The sequence below is a fragment of the Bombus pascuorum genome, chromosome 15 (assembly GCF_905332965.1).
Source record: "Bombus pascuorum chromosome 15, iyBomPasc1.1, whole genome shotgun sequence".
Taxonomy (NCBI): Eukaryota; Metazoa; Arthropoda; class Insecta; order Hymenoptera; family Apidae; genus Bombus; species Bombus pascuorum.
The window spans coordinates 1,676,761-1,699,670 of NC_083502.1; the positions used below are offsets into that span (position 1 = coordinate 1,676,761).

At 36.8% G+C, this 22,910-nt stretch overlaps 1 protein-coding gene across 2 annotated transcripts in view; it reads right to left on the reverse strand.

Moving 5' to 3' along the window:
* Positions 1 to 376: 376 nt before the first annotated feature.
* LOC132914822 (uncharacterized) overlaps positions 377 to 22,910 on the reverse strand; it is a 30,385-nt gene continuing 7,851 nt past the window's right edge. For both annotated transcript variants that reach the window (XM_060974248.1, XM_060974249.1), the window contains exons 2-4: positions 7,687 to 7,990; positions 6,851 to 7,588; positions 377 to 6,033 (exon numbers count right to left, since the gene is read on the reverse strand). In XM_060974248.1, the coding sequence (XP_060830231.1) occupies positions 5,364 to 6,033; positions 6,851 to 7,588; positions 7,687 to 7,982 (1,704 nt within the window). In that variant the 5' untranslated portion in view covers positions 7,983 to 7,990 and the 3' untranslated portion in view covers positions 377 to 5,363. The remainder of the gene's footprint in view (positions 6,034 to 6,850; positions 7,589 to 7,686; positions 7,991 to 22,910) is intronic.

A 22,910-nucleotide genomic window follows, 5' to 3' on the forward strand; every position in this document is an offset into this window, starting at 1 on the left:
CTCGACAAAAGCTGTTGGCCATGGTTGGGATATACTACCCCACCCGCGGTATTCACCAGACATTGCACCTATAGATTTTCACCTATTTGGATCAGTACAAAATTCCCTTAACCATAAAAACTTTAACTCTTTGTACATAAAGAATCATATTCGATAAATGTATATCGAAATTTAAGTGCGTTGCGTTTGAACTTTCCTCAGAACTACGACCATCTAATTTATTTATTTCATATCCATGATGTTAATTTTATTAATGATCCCATCGCCCCTTTATTAAACTTTATCCGATAATGACAATCTTATTTTATTGTAGAGCAGAATATGCAATCATTTTGGAATTACGCATATAAAAAATACTGTTAAAAAAACTATAAAATACATTTCTCAACGTTTTATTATTGAAACTTCTCATTGCACATATACATTATTGTTACAAATTACTTTGCTGCATCTACACGGATGTTACATACACTAATAATATCGTATAGAAATATTACAAACAGGTACAAAAGCTACACTACTTCTTTATTGTACGTTTTCTTACTTTTTTTATTTTTTTTTAATTATGAATTATAAATATAATCATTCACTAGACTTTAACATTTTATCGATGGAATAATGTTGAAATTGAATGATCTTGTCATATGTTTTACTTTAATGATTTGTTATATAAAAAAATAAGAAGAAATCTTCCAAATCTTTTCCTACTCTTTTTTACAAAAAATAAAGGGTTAATAGTTTCTTCGAATGGAATGCAGGTTCTGCACAAGTAATTTTTCAGCTAATTAATCGGATTGGTATACATATTCATCACAATAAGCGCTATTTGTATTTATGTACAACATATTCATCTCGTTACTTAATTTAAAAAATTGGTTTATTATTTCCCAGCTGCTTAAAGTGACTTTCTTTTATTTATCTCCTTTATCTAATGAATATGTTATTATAAAAGTAAAGTACTTGATTAACTTGATGAATTTGTTACTCAACTGGTGAATTACAATACTTTCACGTTATATATAAAAAAACTTGATACTTCAATCATACCTCTAGTTTATCATATATAAATATCATCAATGGTGCGGAGAGATCTATGAAACAATGGTAAAGATTTTGCAATGCTCTAACCACTAGTTGGCAGTGTAATTTTTCATTTCGCATTAGCCATTGATTACAGAGGGTGGAGGGGCAGTAGAGTAAAAATTTCGACAAAAATTATCTTTCACAATCAAAAACGGGTAGAAGTATGATTTGCACGCTGCAAGTACTAAGGAGCATGATCAAAAAGTACGTCTAGACTCCTTCTGGCATTTGAAATTCTACTAAGGCATCACTCTATAAGTCCAAAGGTGTCATAAAAGTACAATCATTTATGATAAATATAATGAGAAATTATGAAAAATGTAGATGACGGTGATGATACATTAAACGCGAATTGGAAGTTTCTGACTTTAAATGATTATAGTTTCGAAATGAATGCATGAAATGCAAGAATTCAAACGTTATTTTATAAAGGAAAGTCGATACTTATACGGTATGTAAAAGAAAAATATTGCTCAAATTGTTAATTAATAACAATAAAACGCGACGAATTAAGATAAAATGATGCAAATATTCCATGATAAATATTTCTAATTACATATACTATAACTTACTTCTAAAACAAGATGGAATGTATTAAATGCATTTCGAGGCATCATCAAATGACTGTATTTTTATATATTAGGACTTATAAAATGATACATTAGTAGAATTTTAGGTACCTGAAACTGTACAAGGGCACCGTTTGCTCATCTTTCTCCGTAATGTATAACGGCGTATTTTTGTCAGTGCTAAAGAGACTTTACGCTTACACTGACAATTGACTAAAGAATAAATGAAAACTTACAACCTAATTTGAAATGTCCTTATTTAAAAAGTTTGGAATTTCGATTGATACGAACAACAGAAATCCTGCATGTTTAATTCGAAAAGAAGTTGAACGTTCTCGTTATATAAAAAGATTCAAACGTAATATAGTGACCCGCAAAAGTATTCGTGTACTTATCATAGAAAACTGTCATATACATATTGTACGTGCTATATGAAATATTTAAATATTTCATTAACACTATAATGAGACACAATTGCCAAGATTATATATGGCAATTTGAATCCAATTTAAAAATATACATATACAAGTTACAACATATTTACTGCAAACTTATATTTAGTAGAAAATTGGTACAGTATGAATAGTCGCTCTAAGCATATAATCAGTGTTTAAAATAGTTCTATTGAATACTAAGAATTCGTTAATCTTTTGGATGATTGCCTGTTTAAATATCTTTTTGATCAAGATATGTATAAACTTGCACTGAATGTCTTGTAACTTCTATATATTTTTTCAGAATAGTTACAAATTTGATCAATATGATAATGATAGTCAAATATCATGACAGTACTAGCAAGATTTAAAAGTACTTCCCATAATAGACGTAATATTTTCATAAAAGATATCGACAACTGTACGAATACTTCCATGAGCCACTGTATATCAGCTTATAGCTTACTATCAATGAGAATACTTTTTCGATAATACTAAGTTTTTCAGATGCGGATTCAGTAATTCGAAGGCGGCTACACTATTCGTACAAAGTTTTTTAATTACAAAGAGCCTAAAAAAGTGACTTATGCACACTTGTATTTATTATTCGATTCTCGCAGCACCTACCGCTGAAAATGCATTAAAAAAATACATCCATTATTATTATGGCATTCTTCAAGGTGTACACGAGCCAAAAATAATATCTAATGTAAGATTTTATTTTTAAAGAGTGACATTTACCCGTTTGTCGAGATCAGACAGTGCGTTAAGTTAATAGATGCTAAAGTTGATCGATCAATTAAAATGACGAAATACATAATTCTACACGTTTTTTTTTTACTTGAAGTATCAAGTCCATGAAGAAAGAAAATAATTTCCATTAAATATTCTAATATTAATCTCTACGCTCATTTTTTATTAAAAAACTTCGACATAATGGTTATCCCCTTTTTACGTAAAATGTTTGTCTTTCTAAATCACGTAGTACGGTCGAAATTTATTGATCGTACATTAGAAATGAAAGTATTTACAACGACTGTACAAAAATATGTGTGTTCAACAAAATCTTCACAAACAGTCAACAGAAAAAATAATGCGTACAAGTTAAATATAAACTTAGATAAACTCTAAATATGATTGGTCCCATATCTCGAATCTTTTTTCGTTTTCTTTTTTCTTCTTTTTTATTTTATAGAAAAAAAGTAGCCTTTGTACACCTTAAAGCAATATCCTACAACGTCTTTGCAAGACAAAGCTACTGTAATTGTGTAAAACTAGTTTGTAAAAAGACGATGCTCGCCGTTATTTACAAGTTTCGATTGAATCTACTTCGAACATTCCAATATAAGACTTATAAATCAGATTTTCCAACTTTACTACTTGCTTTTGCGTTGCTTTTTTTACAAATGCGTAAGAATATAAAAACAAATTTCTGCATTGCGAAACACACCTGAGATAAACATAAAAAAGAATGAAAATATACTTCGAATTGGTTTACTAATTTCGTTCAGCTACGTTCAAATTTGATTGGGAACAAGATAATTTGCTGATTACATTTTGCAGGTTGTCCTTAAGTGTGAAAAAACATCGTTTTAGATATACGTTGTATTTCACTCTTTTTACTTTCTCCGATGTGTTTTCATAGCGAGTTTCAGATTTTTGCGCACAATACTTAAAACAATATTGAGACGTTTCGCATCTTAAATTGTACAATGAAAGAAAAAATGAGCAGATTTAAGTAGATCCGTTTTTCTTTTACTCTCGAAACGAATGACTAAAAAATATACATATAGTCATTGCTTAAAAGAAATAATTACATGCTCGACGTGAAAGTTACCTAGTTCCACTGGCCTAAAATTGAATATCAAGGAACGTTTCAATGCTATACTTAAATAAGAAAAATATTAAAGAAGCAATGAACGAAATGAAAGAAGAAAAAACACGAGATTTTATCGGGAACTTAAGATACTGAATCAGGTATATGATTCCCAAGTGTTTCTACATATTCTACAAACTTTTACAAATTCAGATCCTCCTATAGCTGTCTCACCTTTGTACTCTACCTGGTTATGCGAATCTAAGTAACTTCATATTTGTCAGGTATAGAATCGCGTAAAAATTTACAATAATTACTTAGTCCAGCAATGTATAAAAAAGTATAATACATCAGTCTGGCCACTCATTGACCAAATACTTATCGATCTATATTGTTAGCTAACGCTTTATGAATATTTTTTCTTCTTACTTCCTCTTTATCTTTGTCTCTGTTTGTTTCGCAACAGTCATGACTACGCGAATTGATCATATATAAAAAAATTGCCTTCTAAAGAAAGCTAAATGTATATTTGTCGTATCTATTTTACACGTTAATTGAAAAAAGAAAAAAATTTAGATAATGTGGACCAACATTTACGGTTGTGATGAATCTAACATTCGTCAAATAGCCGACGACCGCCAACAGAAAATATTTGATACAAAAATATTCCTTCTGTTCAGATGATTCGTCCAAGTCAAAGAACAAAACGTTATCAAATTAGATGGAATTACATAAAATAAATCAAGTATATAGATGAATATACGATTACATGGGAATTGTATGAGAAATCAGCACAATATCATTAATTTTTCATCTAAAATTGTACAAATGTAATAAAAAGATAGAAATAAAATGAATTTAACTCGTATATATTTACCGGTCATATATATTTTCTACGAATTTCTGCGAGTCAAAGGACTCGCGTATCACCAAACTAGAGAATTATCTGGAAACGAAGAATTCTTGCGTGAAAAATTTCAATTGCAATTATTGCATAATTATATAGCAGTCGAGTATTTGTAGAAAAATAGAAAAAGTATGACTTATATAATCAATTCTTTAGATCATAGAGCTTCCAGATAATTCTCTTAGTAGTCATTATTATAATACAAAAGTCCTTTGCATAATCCTAATATTCTGTTGGAATCTATTTTCATTTACTTACAAATTTATAGTAAATGAAAATTTGTTGTGTAGCATAGAATAGCAGGATTATTGATCGCATTAAGAAAATGAATGTAAAGAAAAAAGAGAATAAATTACGTTGTTTGGAAGTGGAATGTTTCTTGCGTATCAAATATTTTCCTAAAGCGTTGTACTTGTCGATTTACCTACTTATATGTATATGTATATACATACATTAATATATACTATATATGTGTGTATATATACATGTATATATAGATAGATAGATGGATACACATAAAATTAGTAATTTATAATTCGACGATGAACTTAAACTTAATCAATTTTAAGAAATGAACTGCTTCCCGTTCCGGCTCGTAAAAAAAGAGGTGTTTTTCTTCGCGAAGTAGTTACAGGTTGATACACGTAATTCCCTTGTATCGCACCGGTTAATGTCTTTTGCCTTTTCGTACCGGAACTAAGCTCATACTCGAACGGTTCTTGCTTTGAAATATTTAAATGCATATGTAAAGCGTCCTTATTGTCCTCGATGTCAATTTCGTCATAAAGATGCTCCTGAATATCTACATCACAATCTTGGCTGCTCTCATCGTAACTATCTGTTACCGAGTTTGCAGCTATATGACCGTGAATAGATTCCTCGTACGTCGTGTTTTCTTCGACTGCTTCGTCACCTGAACTTTCCGTTTCTTCAGATACGTCACCGCTGCCTGCGTATTTCATTTCACCCCTTTCGAGTAGTTCCAAATGGTCTGGATATATCATTGCTTTTTTGATAGCTAAAGGATCTTTTCTAGACCATTTCTGTACTTCCTCATCCATTTTTGCTACTTTGGCCGGATTGATAGCCCACAAGCAACCTTTTCTCTGGTTTCCATTTCCGGCAGGTTTTTCAATTTTTTCGAAACATTTGTTCAACGATAAATTGTGCCTAACTGAGTTCTTCCAGCCGTTGGGCGCAGTTTTGAAGTACGGAAAATGCTCGCTGAAATAAAAAATGGACAATTATCGTCTGATAATTATGGTTGTGTAATTTTCTAAGAAATACATTTCTCAACAATTAAAACATTAAATTATATAAAATTTATATTTCGCTGGTACTGTTAGAAACTGAATAAATATCAGAATAAAAATTGTTAATGTCAAAGAATTATTATGGCAACAGTGTAACAATGGATTGCAGCGAGGGGGAATGGAAGCTCGTTAAACAAAGAATAAGCCCCACATTTTCTATGGGGACTGTACCCAGGCATGCACCTGGAACACGAAGGGCCCCATACAAAATGGCAGCTTCCCCCTTGTGTAACCTGGGAATAAAGAGAAAGGAGGACAATACTTTTTCCCCTCGTGGGCCAAGTAGCGGAGGGTTTCGACCAGCCCTTATCCTTCCGGCCAAATGGTCGAAAATAAGCGGCTGGCGACACATCGTTTGTCAAATAGGAATCTACCCTATTGTACGTTATGTATCAAAAAAAACGTTAATCTCAGTTGAATTCTATCGGACCAATCTCTCTTTTTAGAAAAGCATCTCCCTCTCAATTTTACTAGGTTTATCGTTTAAAATTTGCATTTCAAACATCATTTCCTCTGATTTATGAGTACTTCAAAATATATTCAAAAAGTATTCAAAATATATTCAAAATATATTCAAAAAGTATTCAAAATATATTCAAAATATATTCAAAAAGTATTCAAAATATATTCAAAAAGTATTCAAAATATATGCTATCGCTTCTATAGGAAGACTATTGGATTTCAGAATATGTATCGTCGTAGTCATAATCGCTGCAATTTTGACTTACCACATAAAATTGTAGATCTCTGAAACTGGCAAAGAACCCGTCTGGCTATTTTTTAACGCCATCGCTATCAGGCACGAATAAGAGTAAGCTGGTTTAGGGTAGGGTTTGTCGTCGTAGTCTGATAGATCGAATTCCTTTTCTCTTTTCACCGTCGAGACAGAGGTAGCTCCTGAATTGTTGATGTGCACGTTATTGTTATAGATCTGCTTACGCACGTGCTGATGTGTCTGGTTGGGACTCTGTAACACCTTGAAGTTCTGAATCCTGATACCTGCCATGCCGTTCATTTTTGGTGTGGATTGTGCCTTTGGGTATTGTGGAGAGGTCGTTCTAGCGACGGATATCGCGATCGTTTTCGACTTGGACGGTGTCACCGACTTTGAGATCTCCTGCTCATCCTCGGAATCCTCTTCCGTTTCCGTGATATCATTCTCGTATTGCTCTTCCGTCTCGGTGTCGTTCTCAATCTCATTTTCCTGCTCGTTCTCGTTGTCGTTCTCGTTCTCATTCTCATTTTCATTCTCATTTTCGTTCTCGTTTTCTGTATAACTGCTGCCCTCGTTCTCCGTCTCCTCCTCTACATCGATCTTCTCTCTTGTATCCTTTTTCGACGAAAACGAAAAGTGTCTTCGGCCGTTGTTTGGGGTGGGACTTCGAATTGCTATGTGAGGCATTACCGAGTTGGGATTCACCATAATGGAGGCCGCATCGCCTCCGCTGAGATCAAGATTAAAATTACTGAAATCAAGGGATTGAGTCAGTCTCTAGAAACATTTATTGCCTCCGTTAGAAGAAAGTCATGTTATATTTTGACTGGTATGGTACAAATAAGACACCTGTTCGAACTGTTGCTGTTGCCATTGAGCAAACTGGTGGAACCAAACCATCCACTGAGGTCGTTCTGGCATCCAATGGGATCGTCGTCCATTTCTAAGCCGGACATGTCGGTAAAATTGAAGCCTAGCTCTGTATGCCCACCGATAACACCTTCGATCTCGCATTTGATGTCAACATCGAGCATCTCTTGCAAGGATAGACTGTCCGTGCCGAGATAGTAATCCATCGTGAGCCAAGGGTCCCTCGTCGGTCCCTGAACCAGCCCAGTACCGTGTCTACTCTCCGTATCCAACATTCACCTGACTGAAATACAAAAAAAAAAGAAAATTGTTTTTAAATTTCTATGTAATACCATAATATTCGTCTTAGTATAATGATTTTCTTTTTATAACGCGGTGATCAATGGAACGTTACTAATCGTTATAGGGAATGATCATTTGAAATTGCATACTCCTTCTATTTATTTGAAAAGAGGAAGTAAAATAGGAGCCAGCCGCTGCCTGGTCACAGAAACTATATCGGTTTCTCGTTTATTCTCACATAGATGCCTGTCCCAGCTGCATCGCGTTTAATATTCTGTTCGCTCCAACTGCAGTTTAAAACTCGAGTGGATAATACGCAGTAGCATGACGAAGCTAAGAAACTTGCGAAATATTATGCTACGGCATTAACGATCGACGTCATCGTTCCACTTTGAAAAATATTTTTACGAGCCTGACCGAGGGTGCCTGCGTCGAGACGTAAGCTGAAAGCCGTCTATCTTTGCTTCGGTAAACGAAAATAAAGAAAAGGAAAGAAAAGACAGCGTGATACCGGCGTTAATATATTTATCTTTAAAAATAGCGAGACGGTAAATTTGGTTGATTTTATCGAGTCTAAGGATCATCTTCGCGATCTTTTGTAGCAAGGCCAATAGATTCTCGACCGTGTCCGTACCCGCGTGACCTCGCGTACGCGCGCCTGTGTGCCGTGGTGTACACAGTGTGTACAAGCGCGCAACGAGGGTCTTGAACCCACAACCGGCTTGTGGGTGTGACTGACTCATAGTACTATAGTCGATTTACTATAGAACGCGTGGACTCGTAGTATATGTCCCCCGTGCTCTCGCTCTCCTCTCCTAGCCCCACTCCTGCTCATTTAACTATTCCACTCGGCCCTTCTCTGTCAGCTTCGTTCCGCACCGCCGAGCTTTCTCTCTTTCTCTCTCCCTCTCTCCACGTTCTCCCCACGTCTCACACGTTTGTTCATTCTTTCTGTTCCATTCTCTGTCTTCGTCAAATTGACTCGTCCCGTCTTCGTCTGGTTCACGACTCGAAGCAACTCGGCTCGTTCTACTCTTTAATTCTTCTTCTTCGTTCACAACTCTCTTTTTCTCCCATCTTCATCCAACACCACGTGTTTTTATTTGTTAACTCTTTTTCCTGCGCGTTTCTTAGCACGTTTGATATCCTGTATCGGTTTTCTCAGCCTTCTCCAGGCTTCTTTCTCTCTCTCTGAAGTCCACGAATATTCTTTATCGTCCATCTTTCGTATTTCCCATCGATCTCACGAATTGTTTCGCTGAAATTTGACCCTGACGCTTCTGCAAAGCAGCACGGTGCAAAGGCGAGAAACTTGTAGCCCTTCAGCTACTTGAAATTTCGACAATTAAATCGCGCGTCTTTGTGCGTTTATAGAAAATTGAAAAATGTAAAGATACGCAGAAATCTCGTGAAGTGGAAAAATATATAAAACATCCGAAGTATAGTACCCTTCACGACATTTGGTAGATACGATAATCTTCTGCTTGAGTTGGATTTTTTTTAATTATATTCGTAGAGACATGAATATGCATAAATGTCCGCGGTATAACGGTAAGACGTCTTTCTGTAAGTCCTACAGCATCGTAAAAGTACGATCACTTATGGCGAATGAGGTGGTGGGAAAGTTGTGAAAAATTTAATGAAATCGACGGAGCTGCGAAATGCGAATTGAAACTTTCTGATTTCAATTGATCGTAATTTCGAAATGTATGCATGAAGTGCAAAAGAATTAAATGCTATATTGTAGAGGAAAGTTGATACTTATATAGTACGTGAAAAGATGCTTCTCAAATTGCTAATTAATATACGATAAAACACGTGAAATTAAGATAACGTGTTACGGTGCAAGTATCCCACGAAATATGTTTCTAACTACACTATAACTTACTTCTAAAACAAGATGGAATGTATTTCATGTATTTCAGGACATCGTCAACTTTACATCTACGGTGTTTACAATTTTACGATTGTACTTTTATATCTTAGGATTTATAAAACGATGACAAGTAAATTACAAAGTTTTATGCTTCTACAGAAAATTTGAAAGTGCACAGTTGCAGAGAATGCGTATAATATGAAGAAAGAAACAAAATACCCTACAATAACCAATATAGTTCTCTATATGTATAGAAGCTGGTAGGTAAAACAACTTTTCACCGAGCTTCTTCTATCGTACCTCCTTAATTATACCCTGGAAAATATGAATTTACATAAAAAGTAGAATCGTGAATGCTCGAAGCAGCAGAGGTTTGTCACTTTTTGACGTTTACGTTTTGTCATCAATGGCAGTTTTTCTTCTTCTTGTTTCATACGTTTCTCTTTCGAATTCGATGTGCCTCCGCTGCGAAGAAGTCTCTGCCCTTATCTTTTTCTGTCCGACGTGTTCTTCTCCTGGATCCGTGCTGGTTTGACGAGCTCGCGATACTAAGCTCTGGTTTACCGAACAGACTACTTAACTTCAGTTCAAGTATATCCATAACTTACTATTAAGGCAACCGAATCATCAGCTGGCTACGAGACAAAAATTCCCGGACGAATCTAACGATGGATGCGAAGTTTGTTATTACGATATTGTTATCATACTGTGTACATTAGCGCGTGTACGTAAGTATTTGGACATTTTCGAGTTATTATGTATTTTACTGCGTACAAAATGTACTTCAAATAAAGCTGAGATTTTGACATCTCTGATATTATCTCGGACAGACATAGTGATAAAATTAAAATATTACAAAATTAATCGGTGTAATCTGTCGAGATCTTAGAATGAGTGAGATATCGGAAAGAGAATGCTCGTAGATAACACTAAAGTGGCAAAGTTGAAAAATTTCTACATGTTCTACGTACCAATGAGAATACTACAGTGAATTTGAGTGCAAATTCCCTTTCTAAACAGTTATTAATAATGTTAGAAGATGACGTCATAGCGTCGCCTCAATAAGGGAAAAATATAAGTGCTAATAAACATTAGTCAATCGTTTCTTGACCTTTGTCTACGCCATCTATCAAAATGAATGAAACATCGAGTTTCCTTTACAACTAAGAGCTGGTACGTACAAAGTTCTCTACAAATACACTTTTCTTTTTCACGAATTTACGCTGCATTAATGCCCGAGAAATATTTGTTTCTTGGCATTTGTAGAGTTTTGTACCAGCATTCTTCATCGAGTTTTCAACTACATTCTAAGAGTTTCTATAGATTTGAACAAGTTTGGCTATTTGTCAGAGACAGATATGTAAATCGATCAACACGCACGTACATTGCTTGCTTCGGTTTCAATTTGGCAAAAAATCTGATCGCATTTATGGACAAGTAAATAATTAGCAATAGAGAAACGTTGCTCGTGTCGTAAAATGCTTAGCACAACGCGATACTTACGACATAATTCATAGACTCAGATTGAATGCTAATCGAATTAAGCTATGGAATCTGAATCTACGATATAGAAATCTTCTTGGTGTGTTTGATCTGGTACAAAATGCTGGTCTAAAAATATCCATACGAAGCGAAAGAAATAGACGACTGAATCGTCGGTGGCGAAGGAGAGAAAAGAGAGACAAACGGAGAACTGACCCTGCTCGACGTAATTTCCATCGTAGTGTGGCCTTTACGCGCGCACGAGACATTCAAGTCTCTACGTGACTGAACGATATTCTTAGACGTGGAAGTGTAATGGAACTTTGTTCGATGCACTTACGCTTCGAGGCTCGCCAGTTATGTTCCATCGGCTTCCAACACACCCACGCCTCCCTCCTCTCCACCTATGAATAACGTTAGCGCGCACTTGAAATAAGTCCAGGAAAATGAAAATAATTTCGCGAGGAAAACTACGAGTAGGAAGTTACTTTCTCAGAAGTGAGGAAGTTAACGTGCATGAGAAATTCATTTAAATGCTGCGTTCCGACTAGGAACGAGCTGTGCACGTTTACATCGAGAATTCCAGCAGATCTGCGGTTAAGCGCAATACCGTATGCGTTACTTGCATGATTATCCACGATGAATATACGACAAACTGTTTGGCCGTTTACGAAGAAAATTGTCGCGATTTAGATACATAACAGATATACATAAGACATATATGTGGTTGATCGATGAGAAAATGGGAAATGTGGAAAAAAGACGAACGACGTCAGAGATGGGTCATCGACCTGTCGAGATCAACAAGCGCCAGCATTTATAAGGCGATAAGTTAATCTCACTGTGTGAGAATTCTTTTAGTTAAAATTCGCACCGCGTAGGTTCGAGCTGTTAAATTCCTTTCGCGTTAAAGTGTTCCCGAAACCTCGAGCAAACGGATAAACAAAATTAGTTCTCCCGAAAATTCAATTGCACGTTAATTTCCCTTAATTGAAATGACTAACTTGTAGAGAGGAATACAAAAATGTTAGTAAAGCTCGAATCATCGAATTTACATGAGAGAGAAATTTCTCTTTTGCTCTTTGCTTTAATAAGAAGCGGCAGAGATAAATTAATCTCTTGAATGAAAATTTCTAAAAGAAAAAAAATGGGAGAGGAGAAACGTGGGGGGCAGAAGGAAAAAAAAAAAGAAAGAAGAGCAGACACGCTTGACGCAATCAGACGCGATGGGCGCCACGTTGAGTGCTCAAACATTTTAGGCAATGTCAAACATGAAGGCTAACCAGATTAAAACGGCCGAGGATTTAAAATTGTTATTTATTTCTTTCTCCTCGTTTCCAAATTCTTATCGTTAAATTACGAGGACGTTTATTGCAGCGTCGAGTAAACAATTTTTGATTGAAAGCGAAACGTGAATCGGGTCGGGTCAATGTCTTTGGCGAAAACTTGACCGAGAGATACGTACAACGAAGAAACAAAATTCGAAAAAGAACGACCGCTTGTCTATAATAATTTCATCGACTATTAAATGGTTCCAGTCAGTCGTTCTCATAAAAAAACAAGTTACGAGGAGAAAATTAGACGATCAAATACACTCGCTCATAGCGTCAGTACCCCATCGATAAACCGAAGAGAAAAACGGGAACGTACGAAGAAATTTACAGTTACTTTCCAACACCCAATGCGTGGAATTTGCGAATGGAAATTTCCATGGAAAGCAGCCAAATATTGAATTACCATCTTTTCTTGCGAATATCATTTTTGCAAAATTAATCGCGACAAATAAAATGTTTTTATTTTATCCAGTACAGGGTATTACATTTTTGCATGATGAACAGTTTTCCATATTGAACAAGCAGCATAAAAAGAAAATAGAAAAATCGTATCTAATATGGAATAGGTAGCTAAAAATGGAACACCGACATCGGGTACAATATTTTCATAGTAAACAAGCAGAAAATAGTTTTATTTCTCTTATCGATTAAAGTATTTTGGTTATAAAATAACATTTTTTTTTAAATTACATAAGAAGAAAGCTATTTGCAATAATCACGTATCCAAGTGTCAAACTCTGCATCAGCACATTGGTCATGTGTCCAGAGTCTGCACATTATGCGCTTGATGCATATTTCTCCAGCAGAGTATTGCGCAAAATGTTCTTGGCAAAATAAACGATGCCAAAGTGAGTGAGTGAGTGGGATAGTCTATAGCCATTTGACATTCATCTGTAACATTTTAAAAAACGACACTGTTGCATACTATTAGGCGTACTATTTCATATTTTATTCTATATTTCGCCACTTCCCTCTGACTGAGGAATTTTCAGAGTGACGCGTTAATTCAAACCGAATCTGTGGCACGACGTGAGCGCGTAATTTTATGCCTGTTCATTTATGGAAAAATGTATCTCGTTCCTGCAACAGGATTATCTTTCTGCCTCGTTGCCTCTTTAAGCTCAAATTCCGAGAAGAGCCCTTCCTCCGGCGATAGACGATCCTAAGTCCCTGAAGCTATTCGACCAGAAATCCTTCGCAGGTCATAAAGGGCCTCTCTCTTTGCAGCTAGCTCTATTTCATCCTAGTCGAACGATCCAATGCCAGATTTTTCTTCGAGTAGTTAACTTACATCACGGGCCGCTTTAGCAGACCTCTTTCTATCTTTCAGAAGATCGTTCTCTCGCCTTAAACCTCGTTTCCACCGAAGCAACATCGACCAACAAGAAGTTTCCAACGAAACTTAAAGAAAAACAAATCAAACTTATAGAAACATTTTGTCCACGCTGAAACGACACATTTCCGAGGAGCATTTGAGTTTTATTTCGGTTTCAAGGCGACGTATCCTCGCTCTCTACTAGCTCTTAATCGTCCTATCTCCACCAGTTTGTAAACTGAGGAAACTTGAGTTTCAGGTTTACGACGTTTAATATTATTTTCTGCAGTTAGGGCCTGTTGCTTACTAAGTAGAATTTTCATCGTATTCACGCGAATCTGTATTTCTTGTGCCAACGAGAGACGTACGTGTGGATTCGACGATCAAGTTCTTTCGAAAAATCCAGTTAGAACAGTCGAGAACTAGACAAACGCATGGAAAACACTATACGGACTTTTCCAGGAAACATGACACAGCGACAAAAATTTCCTCCACGTAGCTTCGGTAGAAACGAGGCTTTACGCTGCTGAACGTTGTGTATAATACCTTTCGTAAATACGTGGACGTAACGTACGAGAAACTTTCTAAAAATGATTATTATCCAATCTTCCGCCAAGATAATGAACATTATTACGGACCGTCCACTTGGTAATGAAACAGATGCTTCCGAGTATCTATTCTCCAGCAATGAGAACAACACAGCTTTCTGGAAAACTAGCCATTTTCTTACCGTTAAGTTAATTAATCTACAAGCTACTAAGGGTAAGCTCTATGAGACCAGGAGCGTTTAAAAAAACAGAGACCTATTTCACCATGTACATCGAGCAACCTCCACTAATTGCGGCACTAGGGTGCATATATTTGCACGTTTAGAAGATAATGATCCCAGCAGGGCGTAAATGTGCAGCGTTGGTGGTTAAAGGGTTAAAAGAGCGGCAGCAACGGTGAAACGGCGTTACATCGCTATAAAACTCAACTCGAGCACGATAACTCCTCCGCGTTACAACAATCGACGAGATTTCCCTTTCACCGGGCTTCCGTAACTGTGTGCGCGTGTACGTGTATGTGTGCGTGCACACGGGCGCAGCTGTGTTGCATGGAACACCTGACGAAACGTCTGTGGCAAGACGATGCAGCAATTGATAAACATGAGCGAGTGGGAGCAGCAGGAAGACCTACACCGAATAAAGGGGGAAGGTTTGGTATTTCTTCCTTCTTCTGGAAAACCTCGCCAATTATAAAACTCGTCAATCCAGTTGTACGTTTATCGAGTGGAAGATGTGTACGAGAAAATATGATGATAAAAAGCTACGTTCTAACGTCCATGAATAAGTTATCGAGTAAGCTGGAAAGACGAGGGTGGTGGTATTGTTCGAATTCGACTAGCCGTCCAACGAGTTTAGCCAACTTCTTTCCACACTGAAACCAGTATGTACCGAAGTAAAAAGAAGCCGGGGATCGGTTGTCTAATCACACAGGTGGAAGTCGGAGGAGAGAGGGATCGTTTCGAAAAAGAACCCCTTGAAAACAGTTTCCTCACGAAGTGATACTAGAGAAACTGGTTGAACAAATATTGGTCCCGAGACGCGGTCAAACAGCCTAAACGCGCCTTCCATGGGGCAGGAACACGTGTTCCCTGTCGTGGAAAGCGGCCACAGCTGCACACAGCCCAATCATATATAAGAAAGAGAAATATTCCGCTGAACGTATACAGTCGACAAAATGTAACGAATAAAATGCACTAAAATTATCGCCGATCTAAGCAAAGAGGGGGGAAACTAGGAGGAAAAGCGAAATCGATCGCGATTTTTTAACATTCCATTTCGTATATTTGTCTCGACGACAAACTTATCAGAGTAGAAAATTATTTTGATAAATATCGAGAGGAGGCGAAGTCGGCCAATCGACGGTGTAGGTTGCGTGCACGTAAAACGGCGGGATTCTTTGTGATCGCTTCTCGAGAACCGGTTTGAATCACGCAGAAGAGGGCTTATGAAGTGAGTCGAATGTGAATCGTGTTCGTCTAATAAATGGACTTTTGTCGACCAGCTCGATAACGACGATCTAAGAGCTTTCCGTCTGCTGTGACACGTCGCTCTGACACGTATTATGCAACTATTCTAATGTTTTTGTACATCTAAATATTTTTTTTCAACGTCAAAATTACAATAAATCGCAATAAGAAATTATACACGGTACGCGAATAGTGGATGTGTTAGCAGACGTCAGATAATTTCTTCTAAAAAAAAAAAAAAAATAAGAAGATAGAGGATAAAACGTATTCATATGACACTCTGTTTCCGAGAAAATTAATTTTGAAAAATTGTCAGGTATTCTTGGTAACTTGACTAATTACCGAGTCAACCCATAACGGTACGAATAAACAACGAAATAAAAGAAAAACGTGGGACAGAATTTACTTTTTTATAGCTTCATTTTTAAGAGGAGCTCGAACATGTTTAGCTAATAATGACAAACTTTCAAACTCGATGTCTTTGGAAACGAACCGTCATACGAACAAAACTTATTCCATATTTTCTTCTTATTTTTTCATAAGGAATCACTTTGTGTTCGCTTACACACATTCGATCGCAAACTGTGTAGCAAAAAAAATATAATATCTTTCGAGATAGCAAGCGAGATAGGTACGGTTAATTTCATGCCGGCGCGGCATCAAGACAGCGGCGATGCTTTAATTATTTAATTTAATTTACGATGCATATAATTTTGCGATTCGTGTATATGGGCAATTTACGGTGCACGAATAATTTTACGATTCGATGAAACGGCCTCTGATCAATCGTATCCTTTCCTATCGTTACGCGTTAATTTACTTTTATTCGTCTTACTGATGCAAGTAGTATACAGGGTGTCCCGCAATTTAATATATGAGTATGTCACGTGGCAAGAAGTCCATAAAAGCTTTATTAAAACGTTAGTATAACAAGAATATTAAATGCGACAGATACGTATGTCGATACTTTTTCTCTTTGTTAGATTAAATACAAGATGCATAACGTTAAATGACATACGTAACGATGAATTTCAGTAGCATACGGATACAAACTTTGCATTGACAACCTTGCAGACGATATTTCAATATGCTCACATAAATATATATAGCTTCACGTTTCACGTTACCGTTTTAATGAAACATTTTAATGAAACATTTATGAACTCTTCGCTACTTAGTCTTGCTTTAGTTTTATATCTACGTATAGAACGCACTGGCAATGTTTGTACACTGTATACATTTCTATTCACAGATATCCTTTTTCTCTGCTACAACCAGCTTGCTCTAGAGACAAATATCGTACGAACGTTGGCTATAAATTTGCAATGCCGAATACAGTTCGACGTGTTTTTATCCTTGCTCGGTATTACTTCTCGACGGCAGCCAGCTGCCGGGAGCAGTCAATTTCATTACGTGTCGTCGAACTCTGCAGCTGGATTTTCTTGCAGGCACTCGCGCCCCTCTCGTCGAGCTTTCTCCCCCTGTCGTTAGCGAAAATTCGACCTTCAACGCGCCTCTTCCAGCCGTCCTAGTCTCCTTAACTTCGTCTTCAGCCGTGATCAAGATATGGATGACGATGACTATAAAAGGAACAGCGGAAACTGTGCAAGGTGTAATAATACACCTGAAACGATAGCGAAGAAACAGTACGAGATATTATCGAACAAGATCCGAACTACGTTTCTAAATGTTTATTAATAATTTATCGAATGTTTTAAAAAAAATTATTAGCGACTGGATTTAAGTTTGGTGTCCGTCCTCTTCAACATAATTCCTTGATTTTGCATTGGTACAGCGATCGGGTCAGTTCTGCTATGTCCCAAATGATTTTTAGAAATCATTTTCTCCATCCACGTCTGTTCTTCAGGGAGGAGCGCTTGCAAGGCAATTTTATTGATATAATCAAAACACAGAGCTTCAATTTCATTTTTGGAAATATGGAAAGAGGTCGTAAGAGCCTAATATAAAGATTTAGCTCCTTACGACTTCTTTCTATTTTCCCAAAAATGAAATTGAAGCTCCAGGCACATTGGGAAAGGAACACAAATTGGACCGCTCGATGCGGTTGGGAGAAACGATCTCCAAAAATTATTTGGAGCATAGCAAAGAGCCGATCTGATCGCTATATTAACAGTATCGTACCAGTCGAAGTGACTGGTTTTACAATTTTATAAATATGCCAATCCTCGTTTAGGGACCACAGTTCCAGATGCATTAACAATACGAAAAATGTACGACGTAACGTGGAATTTCTTTTGTAAGAAAATAACGTCACTAAATATAAAAATATCCTATTATTACGTATTCCTTCGTGTCATCTTGACTGGTTTTGCCAGAAGTAGCTTCGTCTTAACAGTAGGTAGTTTTAACGTTTATACAGGACCTATGGGATCCAACTATGGGGAACAGCGAATAATTCCAACATAGAAATTCTTCAACGATTCCAATGAAAAACTCTAAGATCCTTAATAGATGCAGCTTGGTATGTTACCAACGAACAATACATCGCGACCTCAAGATACCTACAGTTAAAGAAGAAATATTCAAATTGAGTAATAGATACGACTATTGAGATATGTATAATTTTATGCGCTAGACTAAGTTAGCTGCGTAGTAGTGATACTCGTATGTGAATATTAGTGTGTGGAAGTATGTGTGTCTCGAAAACAAAGGAATATAAACTGTTCAGTTAACAGCCTGGTATGGAAGAAAGTGCCGAGACGCATGCAAGTGTGTATCGATGAATATCTTTGAAATCGTTTATCAAATAAATATAGAACTATTCTAATATAAACTGCAAATGTAAATTTAGTGTTCCTATACCATTATTTCGGCCATTAAGATGCAAAATTCCCAACAATAACGTAAGAATTAACAACCAAAAGGCACTACTTACTCGATTACGTGACACGACTGACCAGATCCGCAGGCTAAAAAAACATTACCCTCTAGATTTGAACATTAGATTCGGCTACAATCAATACGATAATCATTTATTATTCACGTTATGAGAATTGATTGTAAACTACTTCCAAGTAAAAAAAGAATATAGGGCGAGTTCGTTTCGAATAGAACGTCAGCCACATTTTGATCGATTCGTCGACAAAACTATTATCTTTTATTTAGAACACCTCCTATATCGAAGAGATACAATTTATCGACGAAATTCATTGAATTCTACTATAGATTAGATGAAATTTTGGAACGCGTGCGTTCCTCCAATTGTTTCCGAGAATTTGTCAAGGTGAAGGGATCCAAAAAGGGGCTCTTTGCATCGATGATGAGAACTTCGAGGTGGACCAATAATTCGCAAACAGTGGGAAGCCGCCACTTTTCCCAACCAAAGAAATACTTTTGTCAAAAGGGAATGGAAAGAGCACGGAATCGCTTTTGTGGTATTTGCAGGGTACAAGTGTAAAGCTGGCCGTCCCTTTGTTCTCGAAACTACCATTACAGCCAAGAAAAGAGTCGATGCGTGTCGGACGGCGGAAGTATTTCCTGGCAGGTAGCTACGAATTTTTAGCGCCGACTCGATTACTCGGGCTTTCTCATGCTTCGATACCCTAACTATTCTTCTCCTTTGCCCTTTATATTAACTTTTCCCTTCGCTCCACCTACTTGCACGATACTACTTTCCGATCGATGCCACTTGCCATGGCCATTCGAATCTCAGCTTCGAAAAGACTCTCTGTTTCTCAAGATCGTGGAAATTGAGTAGGATTCGAATAGCCTAAAATTCTTGGAAGTCTTGAGAGTTTCGACGGATACCGAATGTTCCATTGGTATTCGATATCTCGCAAGCTTCTTGATTATTTTTCTTCAAACAACGCTATTAACGTAAAGCGTTGAAGGAAGTCCGGAAGCTTGGAATTATCGTAAATACATTTATTTACGTGCTTCATCTTTACAGCTTGCAGTATACGTTACGAACGTATCGCTTTCGATAAAATCTTCTTACTAAATATGTGAGCGTATTATCTTTCAATTATTAATTTATTATCTATGACTATAAGATAAATTTTAAGAATTATATGTTTTATTATTATTCATAAACTTACAGCATATGGCTGCATAGTGATCCGTTTAACTATGACACAGTCAAGTGCATGCGTACTCGGAGGAAATTCAAAGTCGATTTTCTCGAAAACAAAGCCTCGAGTGAACAAGATGTATTCTATATTTTCCACTTATTTTACACAACTCCACGGTTGTACCATGGATACTGGGACACCCTGTATAAAATGCTACATCAACTTCACATAGAATTTCGTTGTTCGATACGTAAAATGCATACTCGAGCGATAAAGAAACTTTTCCACGAATTTTCTCCCACTATCGGGGAACCTCCTCCTTTTTCTTTCGTTTCAAACCTATTTAGACTTTCGAGACTGTGTAAAATATTGGTGATATGTATATATCGATCGTCTACAAGCCGTTTAAGTTTTGTAGGTCATCGATGTCGTAACGAATGATCCCGTAAATGGATTTCCGATATCTTGAACTTGCCAGAGTTTCTTTAACATCTTCTGTCCACGATACTCTTCGGATCGAAGCATTCAAAGCGCTTGTAAAATATCGATTAAACGCCAACCCCTCAAAACTTAGCAAAATAACAAAGAGCCTCGAGACTTTCACGAGCTTTTCGGGTATCGAATTCTACTCGAAGAAATTCGAATTTTTCGCCATGTAAAGTAAAGCGATGGGATTCGAAGCGCTTGTAAAATATCGATTAAACGCCAATCCCTCAAAACTTAGCAAAATAACAAAGAGCCTCGAGACTTTCACGAGCTTTTCGGGTATCGAATCCTACTCGAAGAAATTCGAATTTTTCGCCATGTAAAGTAAAACGATGCGATTCGAAGCGCTTGACGTCCCATCGCTAAGTGCCGCAGTGAACTTGGTAGCCGCCTCGAAAATCGAAAATTATTCCAAGAAGAAATACCGATTCGCTACCGTGATACGCCGACAATTTTTTCTCCGTGCTTCTAATGAAGAACAGAGCAAAGGGGGGAAAAAGAAGTCGACTCCGACGACGTTCCACGAGAACAACTCAACCTTTCAACGTACACAGGGAATGTGTAAAGCACGTATACGTCGAACGTCGGTTTCACGGTCGTGAAAACACAAGACATCTCACGGCAGATCTTTTCCCATGGCCGCGGTGCTTACCGGCTACTTCCTCAACGGGCCATACTTCCGCCGATAATGTTCGCGATCCGAGGATTACTCGGGGGTATCGAACGATGTTACGTTTTTTCTTCTTCTTTCTCCGCCGTTGTATGCAAATAGGTCACGCAATTTCTCTCCCCTTTCCATGCATCTGTGTAACGATGACCCTGATGGAACTATTATGCGAATAAATCGCGTCCTACCAATTTAAAAAGAATATAAACGTAATTCACAGAGAAACGCTTCGGAGACGGCTATTATTATCCGGAGCTTTTGTAAGCGTTTGTGGAGCAACATTTGCATGCGAGATTTTATTGCGGCATCGAAACAATGTGAAATAGCTAACGGGTTAATAGTATTCTTCGGTCAATAAGCAAATATCGGCCTTAGACTGGCGAAAGGATGCACCAACGAATCGCATTGTTTCGATCAAACGATTTCGACCGACTTTGCGATATCTTTCCATCGATCTACCCGCAAGTCTTTCAACGAGAAAGTTCCTCTGTTCCCAATAATAATTCCTTTGAATATTTAATAAATAGAGAAAGAAAAAAGGCAGATATCCAGGAAACAGTCTTGCACAAATCTCTTCCTAATATAGAAATTACCGAAATACGTCGGTCGTCACGACGACAAAACGCTTGAGAAAGCGGTGATCTTTTCTACCAGCTCTCCTCTCCTCTCCCTCTCTTTTTCTCTCTCTACTCGTTACATAACCGATAAAAAGTTTAAACAAGGCCACGTGAACGAGAACACTGGCCAATGTGCGAACAGGTATCACGCGCTGCTTCGATAATGCGGTCCTTTTTGTTTTTTCTCGTCAGATCCGAAGTACAGAGAGCGTCTGAAAGTTAACGGCTATCAAGTGATTCCTTATGACAAAATAAGAAAAAAGTATAGAATAGAATTTGTTCGCATGACGCTTGGTTTTTGAGAAATTTAAATTTGGAAATTTGTCGAGTATACTTGAACATGGGTAATTTCGGACTGAATGGAAGAAACTAATCGATAGGACGTTGTTCCACGTGCGAAAATAAGTAAATAATGTAGGATAAAATTTGTTCGTAAAACGCTCTGTTTCTGAGAAAAATAAATTTGAAAATTTATTTCTTAACTAAATTCTTAACTAAAAATCACGTTCAGACTCTAGGGAAAAATTTGATTACACATTTTTTAATCGTTCTCACGCGTAGGATAACAACATGCTTTCGATTTAAGTTCAAGTATAATTGACAGAGACTCTTATGGTCAAATTGTATTAATAGCAACATTGTAGATATTTTATTAATAGCCCAATTAACTTATCTTGATACTAATCTTATCAGGTCCGATCAAACGACCAGCTTCAAAATTTAATTTACATTTGTACGCTCGTCGTTATTTATTTTGTTCGCCTAATTTTATGTAAATTCTTATATTACCTGATTAATCCATTTCTCAATTTTTATTAATATAAAAATCTACTCTTACCAGGTCCGGTCAAACGACCAGCTTCAAAATTTAATTTAAATTTGTACGCTCGTCGTTATTTCTTTTGCTCGCCTAATTTCATGTAAGTTCCTATGTTATCTGATTACTCGATTTCTCAATTTTTGTTAATTTAAAAATTTACTCTTACCAGATCCGGTCAAACGACCAGCTTCAAAATTTAATTTAAATTTGTACGCTCATCGTTATTTCTTTTGTTCGCCTAATCTTATGTAAGTTCCTATGTTATCTGATTACTCGATT